Source organism: Echeneis naucrates, chromosome 7 (genome assembly GCF_900963305.1).
Source record: "Echeneis naucrates chromosome 7, fEcheNa1.1, whole genome shotgun sequence".
NCBI classification, from domain to species: domain Eukaryota; kingdom Metazoa; phylum Chordata; class Actinopteri; order Carangiformes; family Echeneidae; genus Echeneis; species Echeneis naucrates.
In genome coordinates, this window is record NC_042517.1 from 8,557,486 (window position 1) to 8,580,718 (window position 23,233).

Here is a 23,233-nt window from a genome sequence, read left to right on the forward strand (position 1 = left end):
ATGAAAAAGAAACTTGTGTTTAGATCCGTTTATCTACAGTTTCAGCCACTTTGATTTAGAGGTTTTCTTAAAACTATGTACCTTGTTATCTGCTAAAGGATACTGTAGAATTGGGGATTCATTCATTACCTGCCTTTATGTTCACAGGGTTAATTCATAGAGTGTTAGAATAACATGCAGATAGACAGGTGAAAGACAGGCCTCAGGTGGATACATGCAGGTTGGATGGGAGTTTGTCAAACTTGGAGAGACCAAGAATTAAACAGTCACCCAGTCATTCCAGCCAGCTGTAGTGATCAATGTCCCTTAAGTGTATGCACACAGTCATGCACTAGATTTCTGGGTAACAAAGTATTTTTAATTAATTCCAATATAACCTTTAACTAACCCTTTCGAGCTTTCTAGAAACCCAGCATCGTTCAGCAGACTAAATTGCAGCTTTGCAGTATATGGGTCAGGATCAAGAGATGGTTGTAAGGAATTAAGGCATTCAAATCACGTTTTATTTATATTGCATTAAATCACAGCAAGTTATCTGTATTTTCCAAAAGCAGGTCTAGACTGTACTTCTTACAGTGAACAATGAACAATTCCCACAATAGCATTTGATGATATTAGTAAGGAATAACATCCTTTTAAGATCCAATAACCTGTAGCTGAACCAAGGCCTTGCCTGGAGGCAGGTGAGACAGAGAGAAAGGGAGGGAGTCATTTGTAAATATGGATTCCATTAAAAGAAGATGTAAGTCAATATTATGGGGTGTAAGGTAATTAATTTGTTAGACTATTTGACCTGCCGTGTTCAGTGTAACCTAGGAACAGGGTGATAAATGAAAGTTGATATTCACCTATGACTGTGAGAAGAGAATAAAAGAGTTTCCTATCCCTCACGACTTTTAGAAAAGGGATGATGGCTGGTTTCCTGCCAAATTGGCTGTTGGAGCAGATAACTGAACAGACAAAGACCAGTGTGGAGCTGGTAGTTGTATCACACACTGCCCCAGACATCATTCACACTTGTGAATGGAACAGTAGTGCACACATGTGAAAATAGTGTATATTTTATAAATTCTGCACCATTTCTGTAATTTCTTTGGGGTGTTTGTAAAGGACAGTGGATAATTTGTGTCCACTGGACTTGTAAATATGAAGGATCACTAAACCCCTTTTTTTTATATCATGTACACACATGATATAAAAAAGACGAACATGACTCAAAACATAATCTCCACGTTGGAGATGTTTAGAGGTCGCATTTATTTCATTTGATTAATTTGTTTTATTTTGTGGACTGTGATTCTGCTTTACACAGCATGGAAAACAAATTTTTCTTCCTTAAAGTTACTAATGGGTTGCAAAACCTAACATCCATTAAAGGAACCTGAATTATATAATATTTTCATAGTTTTCCTGCTGTGTGAAGTTCATTTTGGTGCGCTATACTGACACATCCACAATCACCATAGAAACCACAAACCTTGAAATTACTCCCAGCCAATGGCTGCTGGACATTGGTGTTGAGTTGGGAGTTCACCTTTAGTTCACAACCATCCCCTTTGCACCAAGTGGATTCAAATCCACCTTTATCAATGGATTTGAATAGCCTTAATATGACTTTCATATTACTGTCTTTATGTGGCAGCTTTGATAATGTGTGTTTATGTACCCCCCTTATTATTGATAACTCCACTGTTTACTGTTTGTCATTGAGGAATGAAGTTGCCATTGAAAATTAGAGAAACCAAGGAATCAAAACAACAAGAGACACAACACTCTTTCTTGTTGTAGTTGTATTTATTGTATTAACCACCTTCGTTCCTGTAGTAACCTGTGTTATTTGAAATATTAATTAGAGCAAAGTACATCAGGCTCAAACTGTTCCTAGTTCATAATGGTCTGATTTTTAGTGGACAGGAAAGTGTATGTTCTTGGTTAACATGCTGCACTGAGTGGTACCCAGAAGCTATAAGTCAATTGATATTATGTTAAATGACCTAACTTTAAACATATGTTTGAGCTCTTTTGTGACTGTAAATGGTCACGTAATCGGAGACCAGATGGGCCTTGTTTACGTTACACTCCAGTGCTTTGAGAGTACAGTATGTTGCACTCGCCTCCCTGTAGACTGGCTGCTAATGTTACTTTACAGTGTTTTTACCACCACTTAGGACTTCTTGAGGTCAAATACTGTGCTGTGTGTGTGTGTGTGTGCTGTGGGAAGCAGCAAAAACAATAAATTGTGCATCATCATTTGGAAATGAAAACATGGTGATGTACTTGTCATGTGGAAAGTTGATGACATCCATCCAGATGTTGGGGCCTAAGTCATTGTAATTAGTCAGTGTGCCTTTATTACAGACAGGATTTGTCACATCTAATACTGATTCATGCAATGTGTTGAGGGTCTCATCTTTTGAACCACATGACAGGACCCCCAAATAATACAAGCCCACCTGTCCCAGGGGAAAAAGAGGGAATATCTTTTTTGATGACACAAACTCCTGAGGCTATAGAGATGACAAATTACTTGATGGCTCTGACACTGTAAATGTTGCACAAAAGCTGCAACAGCTGCTAGATTCATAAGGTCGGTCCAAGATAAGGTCAGAAAAGTGATTCTTGTCATCAGCATTCTGCAATGGCACATTCTCCACACAAGTGGTGACAGTCCTCAGGTTCTGCAGGTTTACAATCATACAGGCTATCACTGATAATGTAGTGAAACCATGGTGGCTGCTGCAGATAATAATCTATAATGCCAAACAGAATCAGGGTTTTCAATATTTGGAAGTAAAAATATTGCATATAGTATGTGAGCTGATTTGCACATTCCCCCAAGCAGTGGTGTTAGTTCACTTTATAATGTGCAGCAGCTTTGACGTAAGCACAAAGAAACCATTGCCGATGTCCAGTGCTTGCCAATTCATGAGTTAGTCAGTTCAAAGTTATTATTTTTTGGGGAGGAGAAAACATTTCAATGGGAACTGCTCTCTGCTTCGACTGAGAGAAGTCTGGGAAAACAACTTATAAACACACCAGCACAGTCAGCTTTAAAAGCTGGTTTTACCAATACTGTTATTAGTTATGTCTTATCAATAAGGAGATATTTGTGGATTATGGTGGTCATATTTATAAATTTAGTTGTTACGCACGCCTTTAGGTATTGCTTGGTAAAGTGGTAAAACAACAATCTTCCGTCTGAACAGGCAGTAATCATAATCTGTTGTCGCTAACAAACTGTGATCTTACTTGGTTCACTCTCAGAGCAGCATGTGCTCCGTTGGAAAGTGGAGCGGTCAGGTCATGGATTTACGGGTTGAGTAATCGCTTGTAAATTAAGTTGACACTGAAAACTGTCTAGTCTCACTTCCATTCAGCATTGCTTATCTATACGCCTGTTTGATTTGTTGGATGGTTGGTTTCCAATAAGGAGAAAAAAAAAAAAAATCACCTTTGGGATATTTTTAAAACAGTCACTTGTGCTTTCTTCACTGCAGTGACTGCTTGGATATATATATATATATATATATATATATATATATATATATATATATATATATATATATATATATATATATATATATATGAATGAATGGGGAAGGCATAGTAACACTGCCACAGCCATGGTGGGATATTCATGGACATTAAATAATGTTCTCATGTTGCTCTAACATTCTTTGAAAATGCCACTGCTACATGGCATAGGCATATCTTTACAGTGATTACTGCTGCTCCCAAAGCATAAAACAGTAACTCCTGTGGAATTCTATTTGATTAGTGCAATAACTTCAGAGTATATAAACACCTTAATCAGATTATGCTATTCACAAAGAGCCTTATTCATTAAAGCACAAGTTATTCAGCAAAGCTGATTTGTCTATCTTTAGACTTACTTGTAATATGTAGGCTGCTTAAATTGATCTTTAATGTTTATTTTTGTGTGTTTGTATTCTGTTATGGCCACACAGTGAATCATTTACTAACACGAGTAAAGTCAGAAGTAACGCTTTTGTTGAGTTGGTCTCTTATTCCGCTTCAGACAAACACCAGCAAAATTGATCAAGTTTTCTTTCCCTGAGTCAACTTAAACCTGCTGTACCTCAATCCTTAAATTTTTTTTATGAATTACCAACATTTAGGTCCAAAGATTGTTTGGTTTTCAACAGAGGAGATATTGAATCTTAGTGGCACCTGAAATACTATCATGGAAGCTGACCATGGGAAACTGGTAACTTAAAATTATGAAATTAACTCTTAAAAAAAAAAAGCCTAAATATTATTCAATATTCAATATTATTCATATTAAGTGCGAGGCTTTATATTTCCAGTATAGTTCTTTAAAAAGAATATTTAATGTTAGTGTTGGATACACAGTTTTATGTTTAACTTCCTCAAAATGACAATCTGTAGCTTTTTATTCAAATAAAATGGCTGTTTGTCTGCATCCCTGGGCACTATGGGATCATAAAATACTTCAGTATTCATCTTGTCTACAAAATGTAAGTAATTGATCAAAAAAGAGCTATTGTATTCATCAATAATAAAAATAAATATTTATTTAGACATGTTGAAATATAGACTAGAAGAGTTAAGTGGCATTTGCAAACCTGGTGACAGAAGGAAAGGGTTAACGTCAATGCAGCTATAAGCAGGATAGGACTACTTCCTTTTAAGGGCCTAAGTCTTGTGGAGAGTGGAGAGAGGGGGAGAGAGAGGGTGAGATAGTGGGAAACAGAGTGAGAGTGATATTGGGCAAAGAAAGAGAGAGAGAACAAGAGACAGTTTTTGTGGGAGGGAAATGGTTAGATAATGGGAAAGGTAAAGAGAGTGAGTAGGGAGTTGTATGGTGGGAAACGGGGACTGAAACAGCACAGAGCGTGAGAATAATGGTGGCCAGAGGAAGCTTGATGACAGAAGAGGGAGGTATAGGCTGTGAGAGATGATCAGATATTCTGCTTTCTTGGCAAAGATAGAGAGAAAAAGGCAGACAAGAGGAATATAAAGAGGGAGGAACAGAAAATATGGACAGGTTTTTGTGTAGACAAATCCTTGTTTGGTGGCGAAGTCAGCATGATGGAGGAAAGCAAAATTGAGGACAGGGGGTGAAAAAAAGACTAAGTGGTCCAATAAGTTTGTGTGTAGGATGGGCGTGCCTTAGTGTATATTGACTTATTGTTGCTCCAATGGGGTTTAAAAGTGTGAGACCAATGGGGATTTGGTTCCACACTTTTGGACTCCACTGGGTATGTTAAATGCAGATATTAATTGTTGTGTGTAGACTCATGTATTTATAGCTCCCTTACCAATTACTCTTGTAACTGCATATCTTAAGTCTATGTTTAACGGTGTGTAATAAATTCAACATTCAAGTAAGTTTACACTACAATAAATTACAGAGCTGAAAAACTGTACAACAAGCTTGCTAATTAAACTCATATGCTGAACTTTTGCTTACATGCTTACATACACACATCTGCATGTTTGTGCCACATCGAGATTTCCACCCTTATTAATTTATCTGAGAACAATGTACACTCAGCATGGTGTAACCCTAAAACATACAAACGTATTCATCTCTGTGACACTACAAAATCATGATGTTTGCTTTGGTTAAGAAAAAAGATTTAATTAGAGGAGAAAAGTTTTACTTATTTCTCAATTGTGTTGCTTGTACACGATTCAAGTTTGTATTGTAAGTTTGTTTCTGCATCCCTCTGTACTCTATCTGTCGGCTGATCACAGTGCCTTATCTTGTTCAGCTGCAACGTGTTGTGTTTTTATCATGCCCATCAAGTTCACTAAATTCTGCCCAGAGGCACATGTTAAAACCTAGTTGGCCGATGAGTTTTACCCAGCTGGTACTACACCTGATATTTCAGCTTCTTTTCCTTTGGTTTTATCCTTACTTTTGTGTTCTGGGTTATTTAACTTTTGCTTCGCTACATCTCAAATTTCACAACAGCCCTGGTTCAAGTTGTTATTGGTTGAGATATTTGTCATCAGCTTGTTTTTAGTAACTTCTCTGAAAACCATGAGGATGAACGTGCTTTAATTTGAAAACCCTCTAGTAATGTGGACTGATGTAAAACCACTCAGCTCTATTTGTAAACTACAGTCCTTCAGGCAGCTTCACTGAACTGCATGCCTACCTCGAGGCTGTCTGCAAAATATTTTCCATTATTTTCCCTGCTTGCTTTGGGATTTTAATGGGTAAAAATAAGGCCAGGACGTTCTCTTTGTAACCTCTGTTCTACTGTTAACCACGTTCATATGTAGTGATGGTTCCCCTGATATGTCATCTATTCTCCCAGCTGACTCTCATGTGATACAAACAGCTGCTGGCATGAAATAGCTACTAATTACACACATTATCTCCCTGTGATCATGATAATTTGATGTGATCATGAATTTTGCTAAAAACAAAAAAAAAAAAAAAAAAAAACACAACAAAAAACTTAATCCCATTGATGTTACCCAATATTCAGAATTTTGAGTGTGTGTGCTTAATCCATTTTTTAAATCCCAATTTGCTGCAAGGAATAATTGACATCTTGTATGACACCTAATTTCTGTCTGGTGTGACGCACTGCAACCAGCAGACATGATATGTCAGCAGCCCTGATACCTGCCTTACACTATATATTTTACTTATGAACGCCCCGAAAGATGTAACCATACTTATTACCTTCTGTCTGCTTCCTCTCTAAATACTATGATAATCCTTGAAATGCTAACTTTGTCTAGATTTGCTGCACCAGTTCTAATTTACAGAAATACATGTAAACTCTGTTTTTGGAACATTGTGGTGTGTGTGTTTATGAATATGGCAGGTGTGTAATTTCTTCCCCCCTCGTCCCCCCAATAAAAACGTCTGCTTTTTGTTGGACATCGCGCTCCATTATACTATAAATTCACAGTCTGTACCTCACAAGTAGTTGCGTTCCGTGTTAACCAGATATTGTAGCATAAGCTGTAGATTCTAGAGTTGGAGCCTGCTTTGGTCAGCACTTCAGTGCACATTTACTGCTGATATGTATGGAGCCAGGCGGCATATATCGTCTCTGCAGGAATGGGATTTATGCCTGCTCCTCTCTGTATAGGTCCTGAGGAGCAAAAAACAAGGCAGACATAAAGAACAAGTAGAGGCACATGGAAAAGATGAGATATTGATAAGAAATCATAATTGTCAGACTCCTGGAAAGTAATGCTGCAACAGCTGAAAATTTCACATGTAATTTATAAGATGTTTTGAGGAGAAATTATTATCATGTTTTTATTTTTTATGTATATATTTTTATCATACAGTCAGACACCTGTTAATATAGCCAAGGCAACACTGCTAAAGGATCCTCTTCTCTGTATGAAGAAGCTATATGTGTGCATTCTGAAAGCATGATTCTAAAGGGATTTCTATGTATATGTGGGTGTGCAGTAGGAGCTGTGGAGCTGTTAATGTGCTTTGTTGTGTCTGCTTTTGAGCTGGAATTGCCTCGTCTTCCATCTCCACTGTGTCTCTCTCCGTATGAGGTTGCCCCTGTATCTTGCACTGTATTTATTTGTTTGGCTGTACCAGCTTTACTGTGCACCCAACTGCATGATTAAGGCACTGTGTGTGTCCATGTGCATATGTTTGTGAGTGCGTGCCAGCAGAGGCGTGTGACGTCAGAGGCTGCTAGCTCTGGAAGAGAGGCAACACGTGAGGGAAGCTCGCTGCTCTATATCTGACCTTGCTGTTATCAATCATGCCTTGACAGGAAGAGGAGAAGGAGAGAGGAAAAAGCAGGACAACGGAGAGCAGGAAAAGAGAAGGAGAGACAGAGCAGGAGGATAAGAAAGAAACAGATGGTGCGGGCTGTTGCTAATGAGGAGTAATATGGGGAAAAGTGTAGAGACTGCAGGGGATGGGAAGAAGATGGAGGAATGGAAAGAAGTAAAATTTTACTTTAAACGTGTAAAGTAAATATGAAGTACAAGTCAAAAGAGAACATAGGAATGTATGGCATAGTTCTGCATGATTGCAATACCCAAATCACAAGAGACATCATAGCATTCAAATCATAGTGTCCAGACAAGAGCCAACAAAAAAAAATTGGATCATCTTTTGAAATTTTTTTTTTTCTCTCAGTGGAAATGACACAAAAACAATCATTCCTACTAAAATCGCATTTCAAATCACAATTGCATCATCCAGCAAAATCAGTTTTGCATGTTATGCAACTCTATCCTGCAATTTACTGTCATAATCTTACGAGCAGCCAAAAGCATATTTATTAGAAATAGAACACCCACAGTTTTACATTTATAAAACCTTTCTTTCTCCTCGTTAAATGACTAAAATGGTGATCGATTGCTTAAAAAAAACAAACGCTCATATGAAGCTTAAAATCATGCTAATCATACTCTATACCATGTCTGAGAATAAAGGGTTAGGGCAAGATGAAAGAACAACAGGATTCAGCTGCTCACTGTTGAAAATGGATACAGATACTTCATTTAGGGGAAGAAGTCTCTTAGTCGGCTGCTGAAGCAAAAGGAGAGTTCCTCCACTCCAAAAAGTCTTCAGATTATATTTGCTGTCTAAAAGGAATTGTTCCAGCAAGGGCATCTGTGTGTTCATTAAAATGTAAGAATCAATAAGAACAGCTTAATCTTCTAAATGTAATGCAACAGTGAATAGTCAGGGACCATTCAGAGCTCTCATGACTATTTCCTGTGATGGACTGAGAAACTTCAGCTACACATGCATCACCAAACATGATCCAGCCGCTTTTACTGTGTTACTCTGCCAAAATCATTCTGTCGAATAGATTAAAGACTCCAAATGGTGGTTGACTTGCTGCCAAAGTGGCTAATGTAATGGACAGAACAAAATTTTCCTGCATTTGACTGTTTCTATTCCTGGAATCGGAGTGATGTGAGCAGTAACAGGTGGGCAGTCAAATAACAGACCTGTCCAAAATGAGTTTGTGTTACCCTTGTGCAGTTTACATTAGGGTTCATTCAAATCTTACTGTGTTGCTGATTCTGTCTTTCTGTCACGACATTTTCTTTGTTTGTCCTCGGTCTCATTCAGCATAGCAGTCTAACCACTGTAGCCATTCTGTTAATACAAAATAAAAGCAAAATGAAATTATTGAAATTGGAAATTTGTCCAGTGCAGCGGACATATGCATGCTTTTGTCTCGCCTTCAGCTAACTGGCTGATGTATTGACAGACTGAGCAAACAGAAAGTCACACACTGTGAATGGCTGTAAGAGAAATCAATGGAAAACACCATACAGAGATGGATGAATTGCTCCCTTATTCACTTATTCCCTCAGTGGGATTGATATCTCTCTTTCTTTCTGTCTCTCTCTCTCTGCCTCGATTGGCTCTGTTTGTGTTTGTTCCTCTGCATTTTTTTCCTGACAGACCAGCTATCACATGGCATAGTCATCCTTTTATCCTTTGATTTTGTGTCTGTTTATTTCCCTCTCTCTTCTGTATGTATACACATCACACATCTCTAGCCTTTTTGGTTTCTTCCTCTTTTTTTTTTTTTCTTTTTATATCAACAGCCATCATATTGACATTTACTTAATGACTTTTCTCTACGCTTTTTCCCATTGTTTCGTTGTCATTGTCTATTTTGTTTCTTGATATTGCAGCTCTCACTTGGTCACTTGGTCTGTTTGTCTCCTCTCTAGTTTTCCCTCTTCCTCCTCTTTATCTTTCCTTTCTCTCCCCGACTCTCTTTTCTCCATCTGTTAATGTTGTTATGGTGGTGAGTGGGTGTATGTGGAGGGTTGGAGAAAGATGGGGGGGGTTGATCTGCCACTTGTTACAAGCTGGATAGAGAAGGGGGGTGGATAGAGGGTGAAGGGGGTAGTGTTGTTATGGCAATGAGATCTTCTTTGTGTTAGGTTGCCGAGGCAACTTCAGGCATACACTTGATACAGCCACCATTACCACCACCCCCAACACCCCCAGCCACATTACTGTAGGGAGAGCACTTCACACATTGCAAACTCAGACTTGCGCACCCACACACTGAAACAGACAAAAGCATGTACATGCACACATTTTTTTTTAAATGTGCACTTTCTCTTAATGGAAAAATTTGCATTTTATATGACTAATGGCAACAATACAGAATTCAGTTAGGGTTAAGGTTAGTTAGATATCCGGAGAAAGGAAGGAAAACTAAATTAATTCACTAGTTTTTAATCCTCTTTTGTTGACTTATTTATTCCCTTATTGTGTCAATGTGTAAAATTTACAATTCACTAAATGTGTAATATGTGGATAGATAGTTTTAAAACAATGAAGTAACAAGCAAACAACAGCAAAAGATTGGAACCAAAGTGAGATAAGCCTCGTAGCCAATGTAAAATTCAGCTTTCTACAATTTCAAAGATTTTATTTTTAAATTCCAAGTTTGTGGGGAAGTAAAACTACAAATATAATCAGTAAGACACAACAGATTTTTGATCTCAACAAGCACTCACTTTGAGTGAAATGAAGTCTTCATTTCTGTGTGTTTTTGGTCTTTGTGCCTCTTTGCTGTGCTTCCCACCGTGACCTGACCTGCTCATGAGTTTGAGTTGGATAAAAACAAATCATTTTAAGTGGTTTGGAATGTGTCTACTCAGTTGGAGGTTATGTTTATAATAGGGTTTTAGAGGAGAGGGGGGCATTGTGTCGAAGGAACCATGAAAAGGTGGAATTGGTCAAAGGGTAGAAATTTGGTCATTTTAATGATCATTCTCATCAAGGTGTTTTATTGTCGAATTCTGTGAATGGACTCATTTAAGGACCCAATTGGTTCACATGTTTGAATCTACTTATTACAAATTGTATCTACTGTACATTTCTGTTACTTTACCAGCTCTTTTTAGCCCACTGGATATGAAGCCACTCATCGGTTACACAGAAGAAAAATGTTAAGATGGAGAGATAAACGTCAGCGGTAGGGGAGATCGAAACAAAATGAAATAATAATAAATAAATAAAATGAAAGAAAAGGATATAAGAGTTTTTAAAGAACAAGTTGAAACAATACATACCAGATTGCATTAATTTTTGAAGAAGAAAAAGAAGTTTATGTTTCAATGAGTCATGGGGAATAGCACCTAGGGGAATAATTAGCTGATGACTAATGGCTAGAAGGTTCAGCGATGTTAAAGGATGCTACTGTATTTGTTTCAGGACACATTACTCATTCATTTTCCCATGAAGATTTTTATCCAGTTCCCCATATTTGGGTTTATTGCTGTAGTGTCAGTCCCATTAGCCTACCAGTATTATTTGATTAATTAATTCAATCTAAGGAATTTATTTATTTTTTCTATTTATGTACCAGTGGTGGAAAGGTGGAAGGTTCACGTCACTTCCAAACTGTCAGGAGAGATGCTAATGCTAATGGCTGATGCTAATTTGTGTCTCAATAGCCATAATTCTGGCACTACATGGCTTGGCTGGGAAGACGTTATCATAGAGCACCACAAGACACATTAGAGGAAAGCTGAGTTAAAATCAAACAGCTGATTGGATTTTTATATGGTAAGAAACCTCAGTTGGTCTAAATTCTATGACGTACTGTAAGCAGTCAATAGAAGTAAAAGTAAAGGCGTTTCTGTAAAGGTTGCCAGAGGAGTTGCATTGATATTGTGAGTCATATAACAACCTGCAAATTTTAACTTGTGTTGACAACCTTATTATTGACCATCATTAAACCGAAGATGGCATTACATCAACATAGTGGTTAACAGTGTTTCCTCACAGCAAGTTGTTTGCGGGTTCGGTTCCTGGCCCTTTCTGTTGTTTATGTTCTCCCCGTGTTTCCATGGGTTTCCTCGGGGTACTCCAGTTTGCTCCCACCGTTCAAAGACATCATATTTGGGTTAATTGGTGACTCTAAATTGCCCGTAGGTCTGAGTGTGAGTTTGAGTGGTTGTTTGTCTCTGTCTGTTGGCCCTGCGATGGACTGGCAACCTATCCAGGGTGTACTCCGCCCTCCAATGTGAGCTGGGATTGGCTCCAGCACCCCCTGTGACTCAGTAACAGATAAGCAGTAGAAGATGAATGAATGAATTACGGATTACTTTTTCATTAGTCTGTTGTAGAGTCATTCTGTGTCTGTGGTAAATAACTCATCATTTATCATATAAACTCTCTATATTAACTATAATAAATGATGTCGTGTTACAGTGGCTCATTGGTTATTGTTAATCAGCTGTTTAAGACATTAATATGCAAAGTGAAATACACACAAGGCTGTTTTTGCTGTTATCTATTTTGCAATTTCACCTCAAGAGTTATCTGTGTCTTGAGATTAAAGATATATTATTTATATATTATTAAAAATAATAATGGAGACTTAAGAGCAATACGGAGGAGGAAGGTCTTTTCTTTTGAGACAGCTGAGCGAGCAAGGCATACAATAAAAAAACATTGAGGGAGGAGTCAAAGAAATTGAGTTGAACTCATGGAACTCTTCTACTATTATATTCCTTCTGTAGACAGAGCTTATTGACAGCCAAGAAAGCGAAAGCACAAGAAAAGTCATACAGACAAAGATATTGATATTTGTAAGAACCATCACATTGTAATTGTAATCACCACACAGATATTAGAGAAAATTACCATGATGTTTTTTAACTAAAAGAAAGAGATAAAAAGTTACTCCTCAATCAAAGAAAAATCTCAGTCGATCTTTTCATACTTTATACGTTTCATAAACAGGAATTCAGAGTAGTCAGATGCCCCAACAGCGTCATGAATATCATGATATATGATAGCGTCATGAGATTCAGCGTGGTGAATATCACATAAAATTTCCTTCAGTTAGGTTATAAATTCTGTGCAAACCCTACAAAACCGTACGGCTGTATTAGCTATGTATGAAATGTATCTTCCTGACTCAGACAGTACCAAGTTCCTATTTGGTATTTGATTCGGCAGTCTTTAGATAAGAACACATCTTAACATGCAACAAGTTTGATCACAACATTCTGCACTCGAATCCATAAGCTATTGTCCACAGTGGTTTGTGTCTCCAGTATCTTTTCTTGTCAGTCAGTTATATCCATCTCAAATATCGGTTTTGTTTTCAATCTTGTGTTGACTGTAATTTACTGCAGGAGCCAGTGCTAACAAAGTTGGAATGGATCCTCTTCCTGTTTCCTGTTTCAACTTATGTTGATTAACATCAGCCATCCAGTCTTCAGGGGGGAAGGAAAAAAAAAAATATTACATGCCAGTACTTTTTGAAGAGCCTACCGGAAATATTGCCTTTTTGGAGCTTGTGTTATACAGCCGTGGCTTTGTGTTGACTTTAATTGCTTCATAGTCAGGGTATACTGTGGTACAGATAGAATTCATTATCTGCTTTGGACAAGTTCAGCTGGTGTGCTTTTCAGATTGTAACTCATTTGGCAGTTGTCATGTTGTAAATTCTGACCCTGTGTTTAAACAACATTGAAATCTAATATAGACAGGCTTAGATCTCAAGTAGGTAAAACGGGTGCCAAAAGAGACTGAATGTGTGGTGTGTATGTTGGACTTATCACGTGCACACATACACATAGAAATAGAGTTTAAAATAGGAAGTCACTCCCAATGGATTTTTTTTTTTTTTTTTTTAACTATGTAAAAATTTTGAGTCATTCCCTGAAAGAGAGAAACACATTTCATCTTGCTGATGCCTCAAATGTCAGCGCAGCAGCAGCAGAGACTGTGGCTTGATCTGAGTTGAGTGATGGTAAGTGAGATCTCCATGGAGAGTAGAGTGTTAAATTCTGCCTATCTTCCTCCTGGTGACCAAGGAAAGTGTTGTGTATGTGTGAGCTCCCGTCAGGCTCCCGTCTTCACAGTGTAGATCTAATGGGCCCTGGCAGGATGGTAATAAGGTAGCAAAAGACATGCACTGAGTGTGTGTATGTGTGCGACAGTGGTACAGGCTAGTAACAACCCAGTGTTAAAAGCAGATATTTAATGCCCTGACCTCACCCTCTGTGTTAGTAAATTAACATGCAGTTGCATGCAGACACACAAGTAGAATATAGCCCCAGGTTAGAATGCTCCAGTAGGCACAAGATTCATTTACGCAGAATACAGACAGGCCCTATGTTGCCTGCATATACACCACACATACTGCACATACTTGTCACATGCATGATCCTTTTGTTCTTACATTTTACACCATACAAGTATTTTGCGTAATTAGCCCTCAGTTTCAACTCCTGTATACACAATCCTGTGTTCTGTTTGTAACACACGAGGGGTGTCAGTGTAAATAAAACTGTACTCAAACTTCATTCCATATCTTCCATAAACTTCACTATATATATATATTGACACCCTTTTAAAAATAATGGGCTAAATCTTTTTTTCAGGTTTTTGTCACACCCTTGACATAGGCCATTACACTACTCGGTAGAATCACATGATCTGAGATAATTTTGTCAAAAAATGACGTAGGCCATTATTTTAGCAAGGTGACGATATTCATTCATTCATCTTCTATCGTTTATCCGTGTCCGGGTCACAGGGGGTACTGGAGCCAATCTCAGCTCACATTGGGTGAGGGCGTGGTACACCCTGGACAGGTTGCCAGTCCATCACAGGGCCAACACATGGATATAGACAACCACTCACACTCAGACCTACGGGCAATTTAGATTCCCTAGTTAACCGAAACTTGTCTTTGGACGGTGGGAGCAAACCGGAGTACCCGGAGGAAACCCACGCAGGCACGGGGAGAACATGCAAACGCTGCACAGAAAGGCCCCAGGCCGGGAACCGAACCTGCAGGCAGGCACACAGATGGTGTCTTGGCCAAGGCTCAGTTGGGCAAAGGATGAATTTTCATAGTGGGTCTGTGTCCATGTAAGCTCAACAACAAGAGAAAGGAAGGGGTCCCTCTGCGTCAGCCTGGATAAGTGGCAGATTATATTTTTTCATTGAACTATTTATCCACGTACCTAAAAAATACAAACCCATACGTCATAAAATATTTGTTTATATTGTGTGCTGGTATTTTTGTATTGTAGTACTGAATTATGAGAGTTTAGGAGTAGATTTTGATTAAGCTGATAAGCTAATTTGAAAACAGTGTACATGGAATATTCTGGATATTTCAACTGAACTGTCATTAACCATTATTGTCAAAACAGGATAATAAATATTTGACTACGTCACTCTTATTTCCAGGCTAACTCACCTGTTACATTTAGATATCCCATAGTCAATTTGCCAATCCTATCGGCCCAGTGTAAGAAGTAGCAGGTGTTCTTCTTGCATACCCTTGACTAGATTAGTGTCTTCAATGATATTGCAAGTAATGTGAATGTAAACATATTCATTGACCCAATGTTTGTATTCTAAACAAACTTAACAATGGGATTATCTATGATCTTTTGTTGGGGAAGAAATACAATTTTTCAGTTACAGGGTCTGAAAGGATGAACAGGACAAATCCTGATATTTCTCTTTTAGTATATTTAGTGAATTGCAACAGCTGGACTGGAATTGACAGGATGGTCAGGTTAAAACATAAACAAATGAAAACCACCTTTGAACTCATTTGTCCATTTGTGAACACCGAAATAAGGAATTAGTGACACTGGCACTATAAATGAACGTAGGCCAACATTTGCGGAAAGTAATGTGTTGCTCGCTCAGAAAGCCAAATTGATTAGATGTAATGGGAGCTTTTAGGACACGGTGCAATGAAGCCACAGTGTGATGGATTTCGTACCAACATAACTATCAGTACCCGCCATCATGTCTCTGCTAATACGTTATTCTCTGTAAATATTTTACTTGTAAAGAAATAATTGTGAGAGCTTATTTTGGTAAACCACTAGTGTGGTTATGTGCAATTTCAATATTTAAAATTTCCGAGAAGCAATTTCTCTTTTTCATAAATAATCTTTTAGCTCACATTAGATCCATACTTGGCTTTGTTTAGGGCTGGACAATACATGTTGATAATAAAATATCCAATTTTTTTCACACCAAACTCCTTTTACTTTTCCTTCCTAAAAACAAACCAAAATAACAGAAATTATTCAAATGATGTTTTGATTTTCTATTCTGTTCTATTTTGACAAAATTTCTAAACCTTTGGGTTAAAGCAAAGGGTAAAAATTCATTGTTTTCTCACAAAGTCTGAACCTGACTGTGAATCACGATACTTGCGCAAATCACATCAGATTAGGTCAGGCTCAGCACACTCTACACCATGGTGACAGATGAACCAGGGGGACCGTTAAGGTGGAAGTTGGAGAGAAAACTGAATTCCATTCATAACAAATCCTCCTCAACTACAAATTCGAATTAATCTATTTACCCAGCCCAAACCCCTACTCCCTGTGATTTTCTTCAGGGCTGTCTTTGACCATGTCTGACTTTTTTCCTCATAAACTCTTGTTGCCTTCATCTGTTTGACTGTCTGTATTTTTTGATATCGCTGTCTCTGCAGCGCTACCAATAACTATGATTCACTGTCTGCCATTTTCTGCCTTTTTCTTTTTCCAATTCCACTTCTTTTACTTCAGTTATTGTTAGGAAGACCATCTGTTCAGAGCAGATAATGGTAATGAGGGTTTCAAAGCAATCGCCAAATCGTATTTAAATGCCATTATGTAAAAACAATGATGTTAATTTCACCTCTCTCTCTTTCTGTAGCTCCACCGCCCAGCAGATTCAACAGGAGAGTGTCAGGTAAGATTTCTTTGTGTCTGTGTGTGTGTGTATGTATTTGACGTCATGTCCTCCCAGAGTAATCCACACTAGGGACGATATTGTAGACATCACTGCTTAAGTGGCTCACTTGCAGCTTGTCTGTTGTTGTGTGTCATGTTGAGAAGTGGTAGACTGTCTCTGTCAGTGTCTGTGTGTTTGTGTGTCATGCATGTAAAACACAGACTTAAAAAGTCCCTCTGCGGTGTGTTTAGGGTTTTGTGTGTCTGCGCGCTGTCTCATTTTCTGTGTTGGCATCTGTGATCTTGTGTGTACAATGTTCTTGTTTTCTCACGCTCCAGCTAGTGTTTACATATGAGTAAATGAATGTCGTCAGCCGTCACACAGGGCACACTTTGATTATACACTGGGTGTGACAGCTGATGTTTATCTTTCCTGCTGTTCCAGTGTCATTGTTGACCATCCTGATATTGATAACAACAACTTAAAAGTTAAAGTATATGTATGAGAAGTTCCTTGTGGAGTGTGTGCTGTTGGTTACACAAGCAGGTATAGTTTATACTGTGTGCGTCACAATTCTCATTTATTACGATTCCAGTGTCTCGTCTAGTCTGGCCTAGTCTCTATCTCTGCAGGGGTCCAGCCTCTGATCTAGTTTAGTCTCTAGTCTCTCGGGGGGTGCCGTCACTGGTCTAGTCTGGTCCGGTCTATGAGCTGGGTGGGGTCACCATTCCTTGCTGTAGCCCAATCCAATAATCATCACCAATTAACCAATTGTGCCCACACCGGGAATCAAACTGCGCCCTTCTTATTGCGGTTAACCACTATGCCAACATGCTCAGGTCTGCCACATACATTTATGTAAAATGTCAGCCAGTTCCATGCTCTTCCGTGTATAATGTATAATGAATTCTGTGTTTTTGTGATCACGGATTTTATAGGGCCCTATTTTACCAAATGCTCGGGAAGACTGAGCTTGACATGAGCTTCACAGTGTGCAAGGTTTGCAAAATGAGGAACCCATGTTTAACTGCACTATTCTTTTAAGAGACACTTTTATTTGTGTTACTTAAGCAATATGTGATATTGCTTTTATGCAACAATTCCATCTAAGCATGGATAAATGTTTAAAACTTAATAGACGTGAAAAAGACACTTTGTCTCCATTTGTCATTCTGTCTTGCACACCGATAGATTGAAGAACAAATCATTATGAATCAAGTTGTTTTGAATCGAATCTAAGCTCCAAAAATCCAATTCAAGTCGAGAGATAGTAAAGATTCTCTCCCCTAGTCAGGACCAAAGTGTTACTGTTTCAGTTCACTATCAGGGCTCCCAACGTGTCCTTTTTGGCCTCAGTGGGCAGTTCTATTCAAAAAGCTCTGAAATCCCACAGTACATTTCCTCCTCAGCCCCAAACAGCAGGCAGACACAGTTGGTGACTTGCTGGTGAACACAGTGCAGCATTCAGTAGCTTTAAAAAACTAAATCTTTCCCTGAGAGCTAAAACAGAGTGAGTATTGGACTTGCATTGATCAGGTGGACAAAAACACAACTCCTAATGAATGGTAATGCAGCTCTGTAATTGTTCAATGTGTCACTAGGCAACCATTTGGGAAGAAATTCACCATACCAACTTAAATGGCGATAGTCTTAGTGTTGTATTCAAAAGTTATTTCTGGTGCCCTTAAAACCAAAACCAAGGAACCAAATAAATCTATTCTAGCAGGTAGCTGATCAAATATGTTGAATCTTTTGGGAAAATAATGAAGATTGAATTTACAATATAGAATAATTTTACACCGTTAATTCGTCAGTTTTGCTCTATCGATGTCACTGAAATGTGGGCTGGCCAGATGTTAAGGAGGAAATCTCAGTATGATGTGAACACAGACATGCCGTCAGGCAGGTGGACAGCATCTGTGTCAATATCAGTATTTTACTTCAGGAACATTTGACCACAGTCACAGTATTATTATTATTATTTTTTTTTGGCCTAAATTAAAACCTTAATGACATATTTGCATCAGATTTGATCACACTGCCCATTACAGATGGACTATGCCTTGTTAACAAAACATACATGGACCCACAAGTTGCATATTAAGCTGTATTTTTGAAAACTTGTCAACCTGCCAGGGCTAGATTGAGGTTTTGGCAGCCTGAGCAAAGCAAAATCAGATTCAAGCAACTTCAGATGAACATGATGGACCTGTCTGCACTTTCTGCCTTATCTGATTGTGAATTGTGCTCATACCAGTTGAAAACACCTCACAATACACGATACTGCTAACATCTGTGCCATCAAATTCATAAACCCTTGAGATTTGGGGTCTACCCTGTTTTTGGTATAGATCAACAGAATCACGATGTATCTGCTTTTATGTGGTCCCCCTTTTTTTTTTTTTATAAAGCAATCTACCTGATTGAGCTGACTTAAAATAGTAAACACTTCACAGATCGCACTGTCACAAACATGATTGGTATGAATGCTGAGAGATATTCCCATGACACACACACACACACTTACACGTTCACACTTAATCTCAGTGACTTCAGAAAACATTACATTGACCTTGATTTCCTGGGGTCCATAGTACTTGCCTGAACCCTAACCATATTAAGCTAACATTAACACACACCTTTTCCATGATTTACATTATTTGGTGATTTGGTGATTATTTGGTGACCCGATTTTCCCAGTCCTTGTATTGTACAACAAGAGAGGCACAATTAAGAGACTTCCATGCGGCAAGTATCATGTAAGAAGTCTAGTGAGGAGTGTTGCTTTAGAGATGGAAGAAACACAGATACACTGTGACAACATGAAATGACCTTGTCAGTGTTTGTCACCCAGTGCGTTGAAACACTTCCTCTCTCCCCTTCTCCTGCAGGCTGTTAACTCCATTTCTCTGATACAATATCTTCCACCCTGTTTCGGTTCTTTGCAAGCATAAATGCTTACCTTCAGGTGTACTAACTAATTTTTTAAGACACAATAAAGTAGGATATGATGGACATTTGTTTTATGGAATCTGCAGATATTGTATTTAGATTGGTGTAGATTCAATGACCCTCACAGTTGAAAGCACTGTTAATGGAAAAAGAATCTGCCAGACCTTTGTCATACCATGAAAGACAAATAGTGATGTGTCAGATGACATTATATAACTGTCAGTCTTTCTTTCCGTACTGGCCAAACATTTTGTCTGCTTTATTCCTTGCTTGGCTCCACAATTGGGCTCCACAATTAATCAAAATTGCTAAATTTGCTAAGTGCATATATGTATATGTATATATATATATGTGTGTGTGTGTGTCCTCACCTGGATTTTCTTCAAGTGTGTTTACATGTCTCTTTTACAGTCTGTGCGGAGGCATTCAACCCAGATGAGGATGATGAAGACACAGAGCCCAGAGTAGTTCACCCCAAAACAGATGAACAGCGATGCAGACTGCAGGAGGCCTGCCGAGACATCCTACTCTTTAAAACACTAGATCAGGTAAATAAAAACATGACTGTATGGGTCATGTAAATGAGCTCATAGCAATGCAGAAAACTATTTACATGTTCAGATGGGTGAAGGAAAAACATGCATATGAAGAGCCATAGGTGCGTACTGAATATCCAGAACAGCTTAAGGGCTCACTGGCAAAAAAAATGTACAATTGCAGTGCTCAAAATACTTTTTTCCGCCAGGTTGCCTACGGCGCCAATTCTGCGGGTCGTGTTATGTGCGCCTTGTTCTTGAGTTTGTGGATCATGTTCCCAACTGGCTGTTGCACAGCTAATGTTAGCAGCCGGGGGAAAGCGGCGTCCCTACCGCAAAATTTATAGGTAGCACACTGCACTACCTGAGTTTAGAAATAAGTTGCGCCCAGCAAAATGTGATTGCTGGGCGAAACTGCGCAACTGGCTATTTCAAGCACTGAATTGCCTGTATCTCTACTGGAGAAATGAGATTCTCATCAGACCATTCAGTGAACTGTGTCCTGTATGAAAATATCACTTTCCTTAATATACTTTAAGATGTTGAGATGACAACTTAAGCTTTTTGTGTGCTCCGTCAATAAGGTTGCATAGCTTCCATCCAGGGAGCACTAAAATCAACTGTTATACACAAAGATGCCTCTAATATTTTGTCACCTGATCCCATGGCACCACAACAAACTATAGCCTCAACAAAAATATCACACATTTCACTGATGGAGTTCTTGAGGCCGAACTCAAACACTGAATGTTCTAATAAAGTATTGCTAGAAGTTTCCCTTCTAGTCACTAGCTGTAGAGCATCACTTTTCTGACATCAGGAATCACACTTAAAGGCAACTGTTGTTGAGATAGGTCAGTTGGTCAGTTGATGAACTGTAGGCATCATCTCTAGTCATCCTACTTTGCTTTCTCTTAGTGGATAGAAACTAGTGGTGAAATTACATGCTTGAGTTGTGTTGGTATAATTAGTTGCCTGTATTTGGGCAGTAGAATATTATCTGGTCTGTTTTCCAGAAAGCAACTCCAAAAATCATGTTGCCATACTTGAGGCACTTTATTAGGAGCACCTTGTCAACATTTGGTTGGACCCTCTTTTGCCTTCAGAACTGCCATAATGCTTCCTGGCATTGATTCAACATATTGGCACGATGGCATCACACAGTTGTCGTAAATCCATGATGCAAATCTCCTGAGACACCACACACATGGGTACTCTGTTGGTTGAGATCTGGTGACTATAGAGGTCATTTGAGTACAGTAAATGCATTCTTATATTTAAGGAACCAGTTTGAGATGATTTAAGCTTTGTGACACGGCAAGTTATCATATTGGAAGCTGCCATCAGCAGATGGTACACTTGGCCATTAAGGGATCAACATGGGCAGCAACAAGAATCAGCTGGGCTGTGTTATTTAAATTATGCTTAGTTGGTAAAAGGGGCCTGAAGAGTACCAACAAAATATCTCCCACATCATAAGACCACCACCAGCAGCCTGAACCACTCATACATGGTGTTTACACCCAAATTCTGAACCCACCATCCAAATGTTGCACCAGAAATCAAGACTCATCAAACAGGCAACATTTCCCTCAGTCTTCTATTGTCCAATTTGGGTGAGTCCATTGAAACTGCAGTCTCTTTTTGACATTATGATGCAGTTGAAGCACAGAGAGACAATGATATTATCCTGAAATGATTGCAATGGAGAAAGACTTACTATTTTAAAAATGCCACCTGTCCTTTCTCTTGTTACTGAATTTATCCACCTCAGTCAATTTCATCTGACCTCTCACATCCTTCCTCTCTTCTATCCCATCTAGGAGCAATTCTCTGAGGTGCTGGATGCCATGTTTGAATTGAGGGTTCAACCTCAGGAGCATGTTATCGACCAGGGGGATGATGGAGACAACTTCTACGTCATAGAGAGGTAGGGGACAGGGGGCCATGTTACAGTATAACCACCCAATAGGTGCTGTAGCACTTAGATTAGTGAAAGCCAAGAGATGCCAAAGTTTTACAGTTACTCAAAAAAAAAAACCAAACGAACCTTGTGACAAAGGCATGCAGAGAAATAGAATTATTAGAAAGCAGTCAAATACAACTCCATCATTTTTAGGTTCAAAAGTCACCAACTAACTCAGTCAACAATTGACAAGTTTGATTTTTGAAAAGGTAGCTGCAATTAATGCTGTATTTATATGCAGTGAATAATAGTGGAAAGTGTGATTCCAGTTGTTCGGCACAGTATAATTTCATCTGCATACACAGTGTGTAACACAGAGTGCTCCCTTATGATGACCTTTAAGAGCAGCATGCCTGCCTGGTCATAGGCTACCCTGAGGTTTTCCCTGGCCTGTTATGAGCGTAGGTAGTAGCTAATGTCACCAACAGGGTGGGGTGTGAGAATGGACGCAGAGATGGAGGGATAAAGTGAAAAGAAAAAGAAAAGCAGGAAAGAAAACAGGACAGGAGTACCATATTGTTTCAGTATTCCCTATTTAAACTTTGTGTGTGTGTGTCCCCTCTGCGCTCCTGTAGGAGTAGCTTGTTAGCCAATAATAGAAACGCATTTGTCTCTGCTGTCAACTGTGAAAGCTGCTACTGTATTGTGTGTGTTTATTATTGATGGTGTTCACGTAAATTCCACTGAGCTGATTCACAAATGCTAAATGTTGACAGATTAAAAAGGAGTAAAAGGAGTTGGAAAGCATAACTTTCCATGCATCACTCTAGCCTGAGTACTACTAACATATGTGGACTACCCTCCACAGACAAACTTGAACAGTTGTGCTCTGAAGCCTTGAAGAAATGAAGGTACAGGAATTCACTCAGCAGTGGATAAATATTTAAAGGGAGGGATGACGTCATTGTATTGACATTGAATTGAAGAGGAGCTTGTGGTACTCTCTTCTAAATGACTGAAAGACATTTAAAGCTTCTTCAATGTAACCACAAATATTAATTTGTTCATGTTAAGCTCCCAAGTAAAAGTCTTCACCACTATCCACTGTTATTATTCTAGATAATAATGAACTAATTCATTTGATCACTT

The 23,233-nt window shown here is 38.7% G+C and overlaps 1 protein-coding gene across 5 annotated transcripts in view; it reads left to right on the top strand.

The window, feature by feature from the left end:
• Positions 1-23,233, top strand: part of prkar2aa (protein kinase, cAMP-dependent, regulatory, type II, alpha A) — a 39,037-nt gene that overhangs the window by 10,158 nt on the left and 5,646 nt on the right. For all 5 annotated transcript variants that reach the window (XM_029505555.1, XM_029505556.1, XM_029505558.1 and 2 more), the window contains exons 3-5: positions 16,673-16,708; positions 20,054-20,190; positions 22,002-22,108. In XM_029505555.1, the coding sequence (XP_029361415.1) occupies positions 16,673-16,708; positions 20,054-20,190; positions 22,002-22,108 (280 nt within the window). The remainder of the gene's footprint in view (positions 1-16,672; positions 16,709-20,053; positions 20,191-22,001; positions 22,109-23,233) is intronic.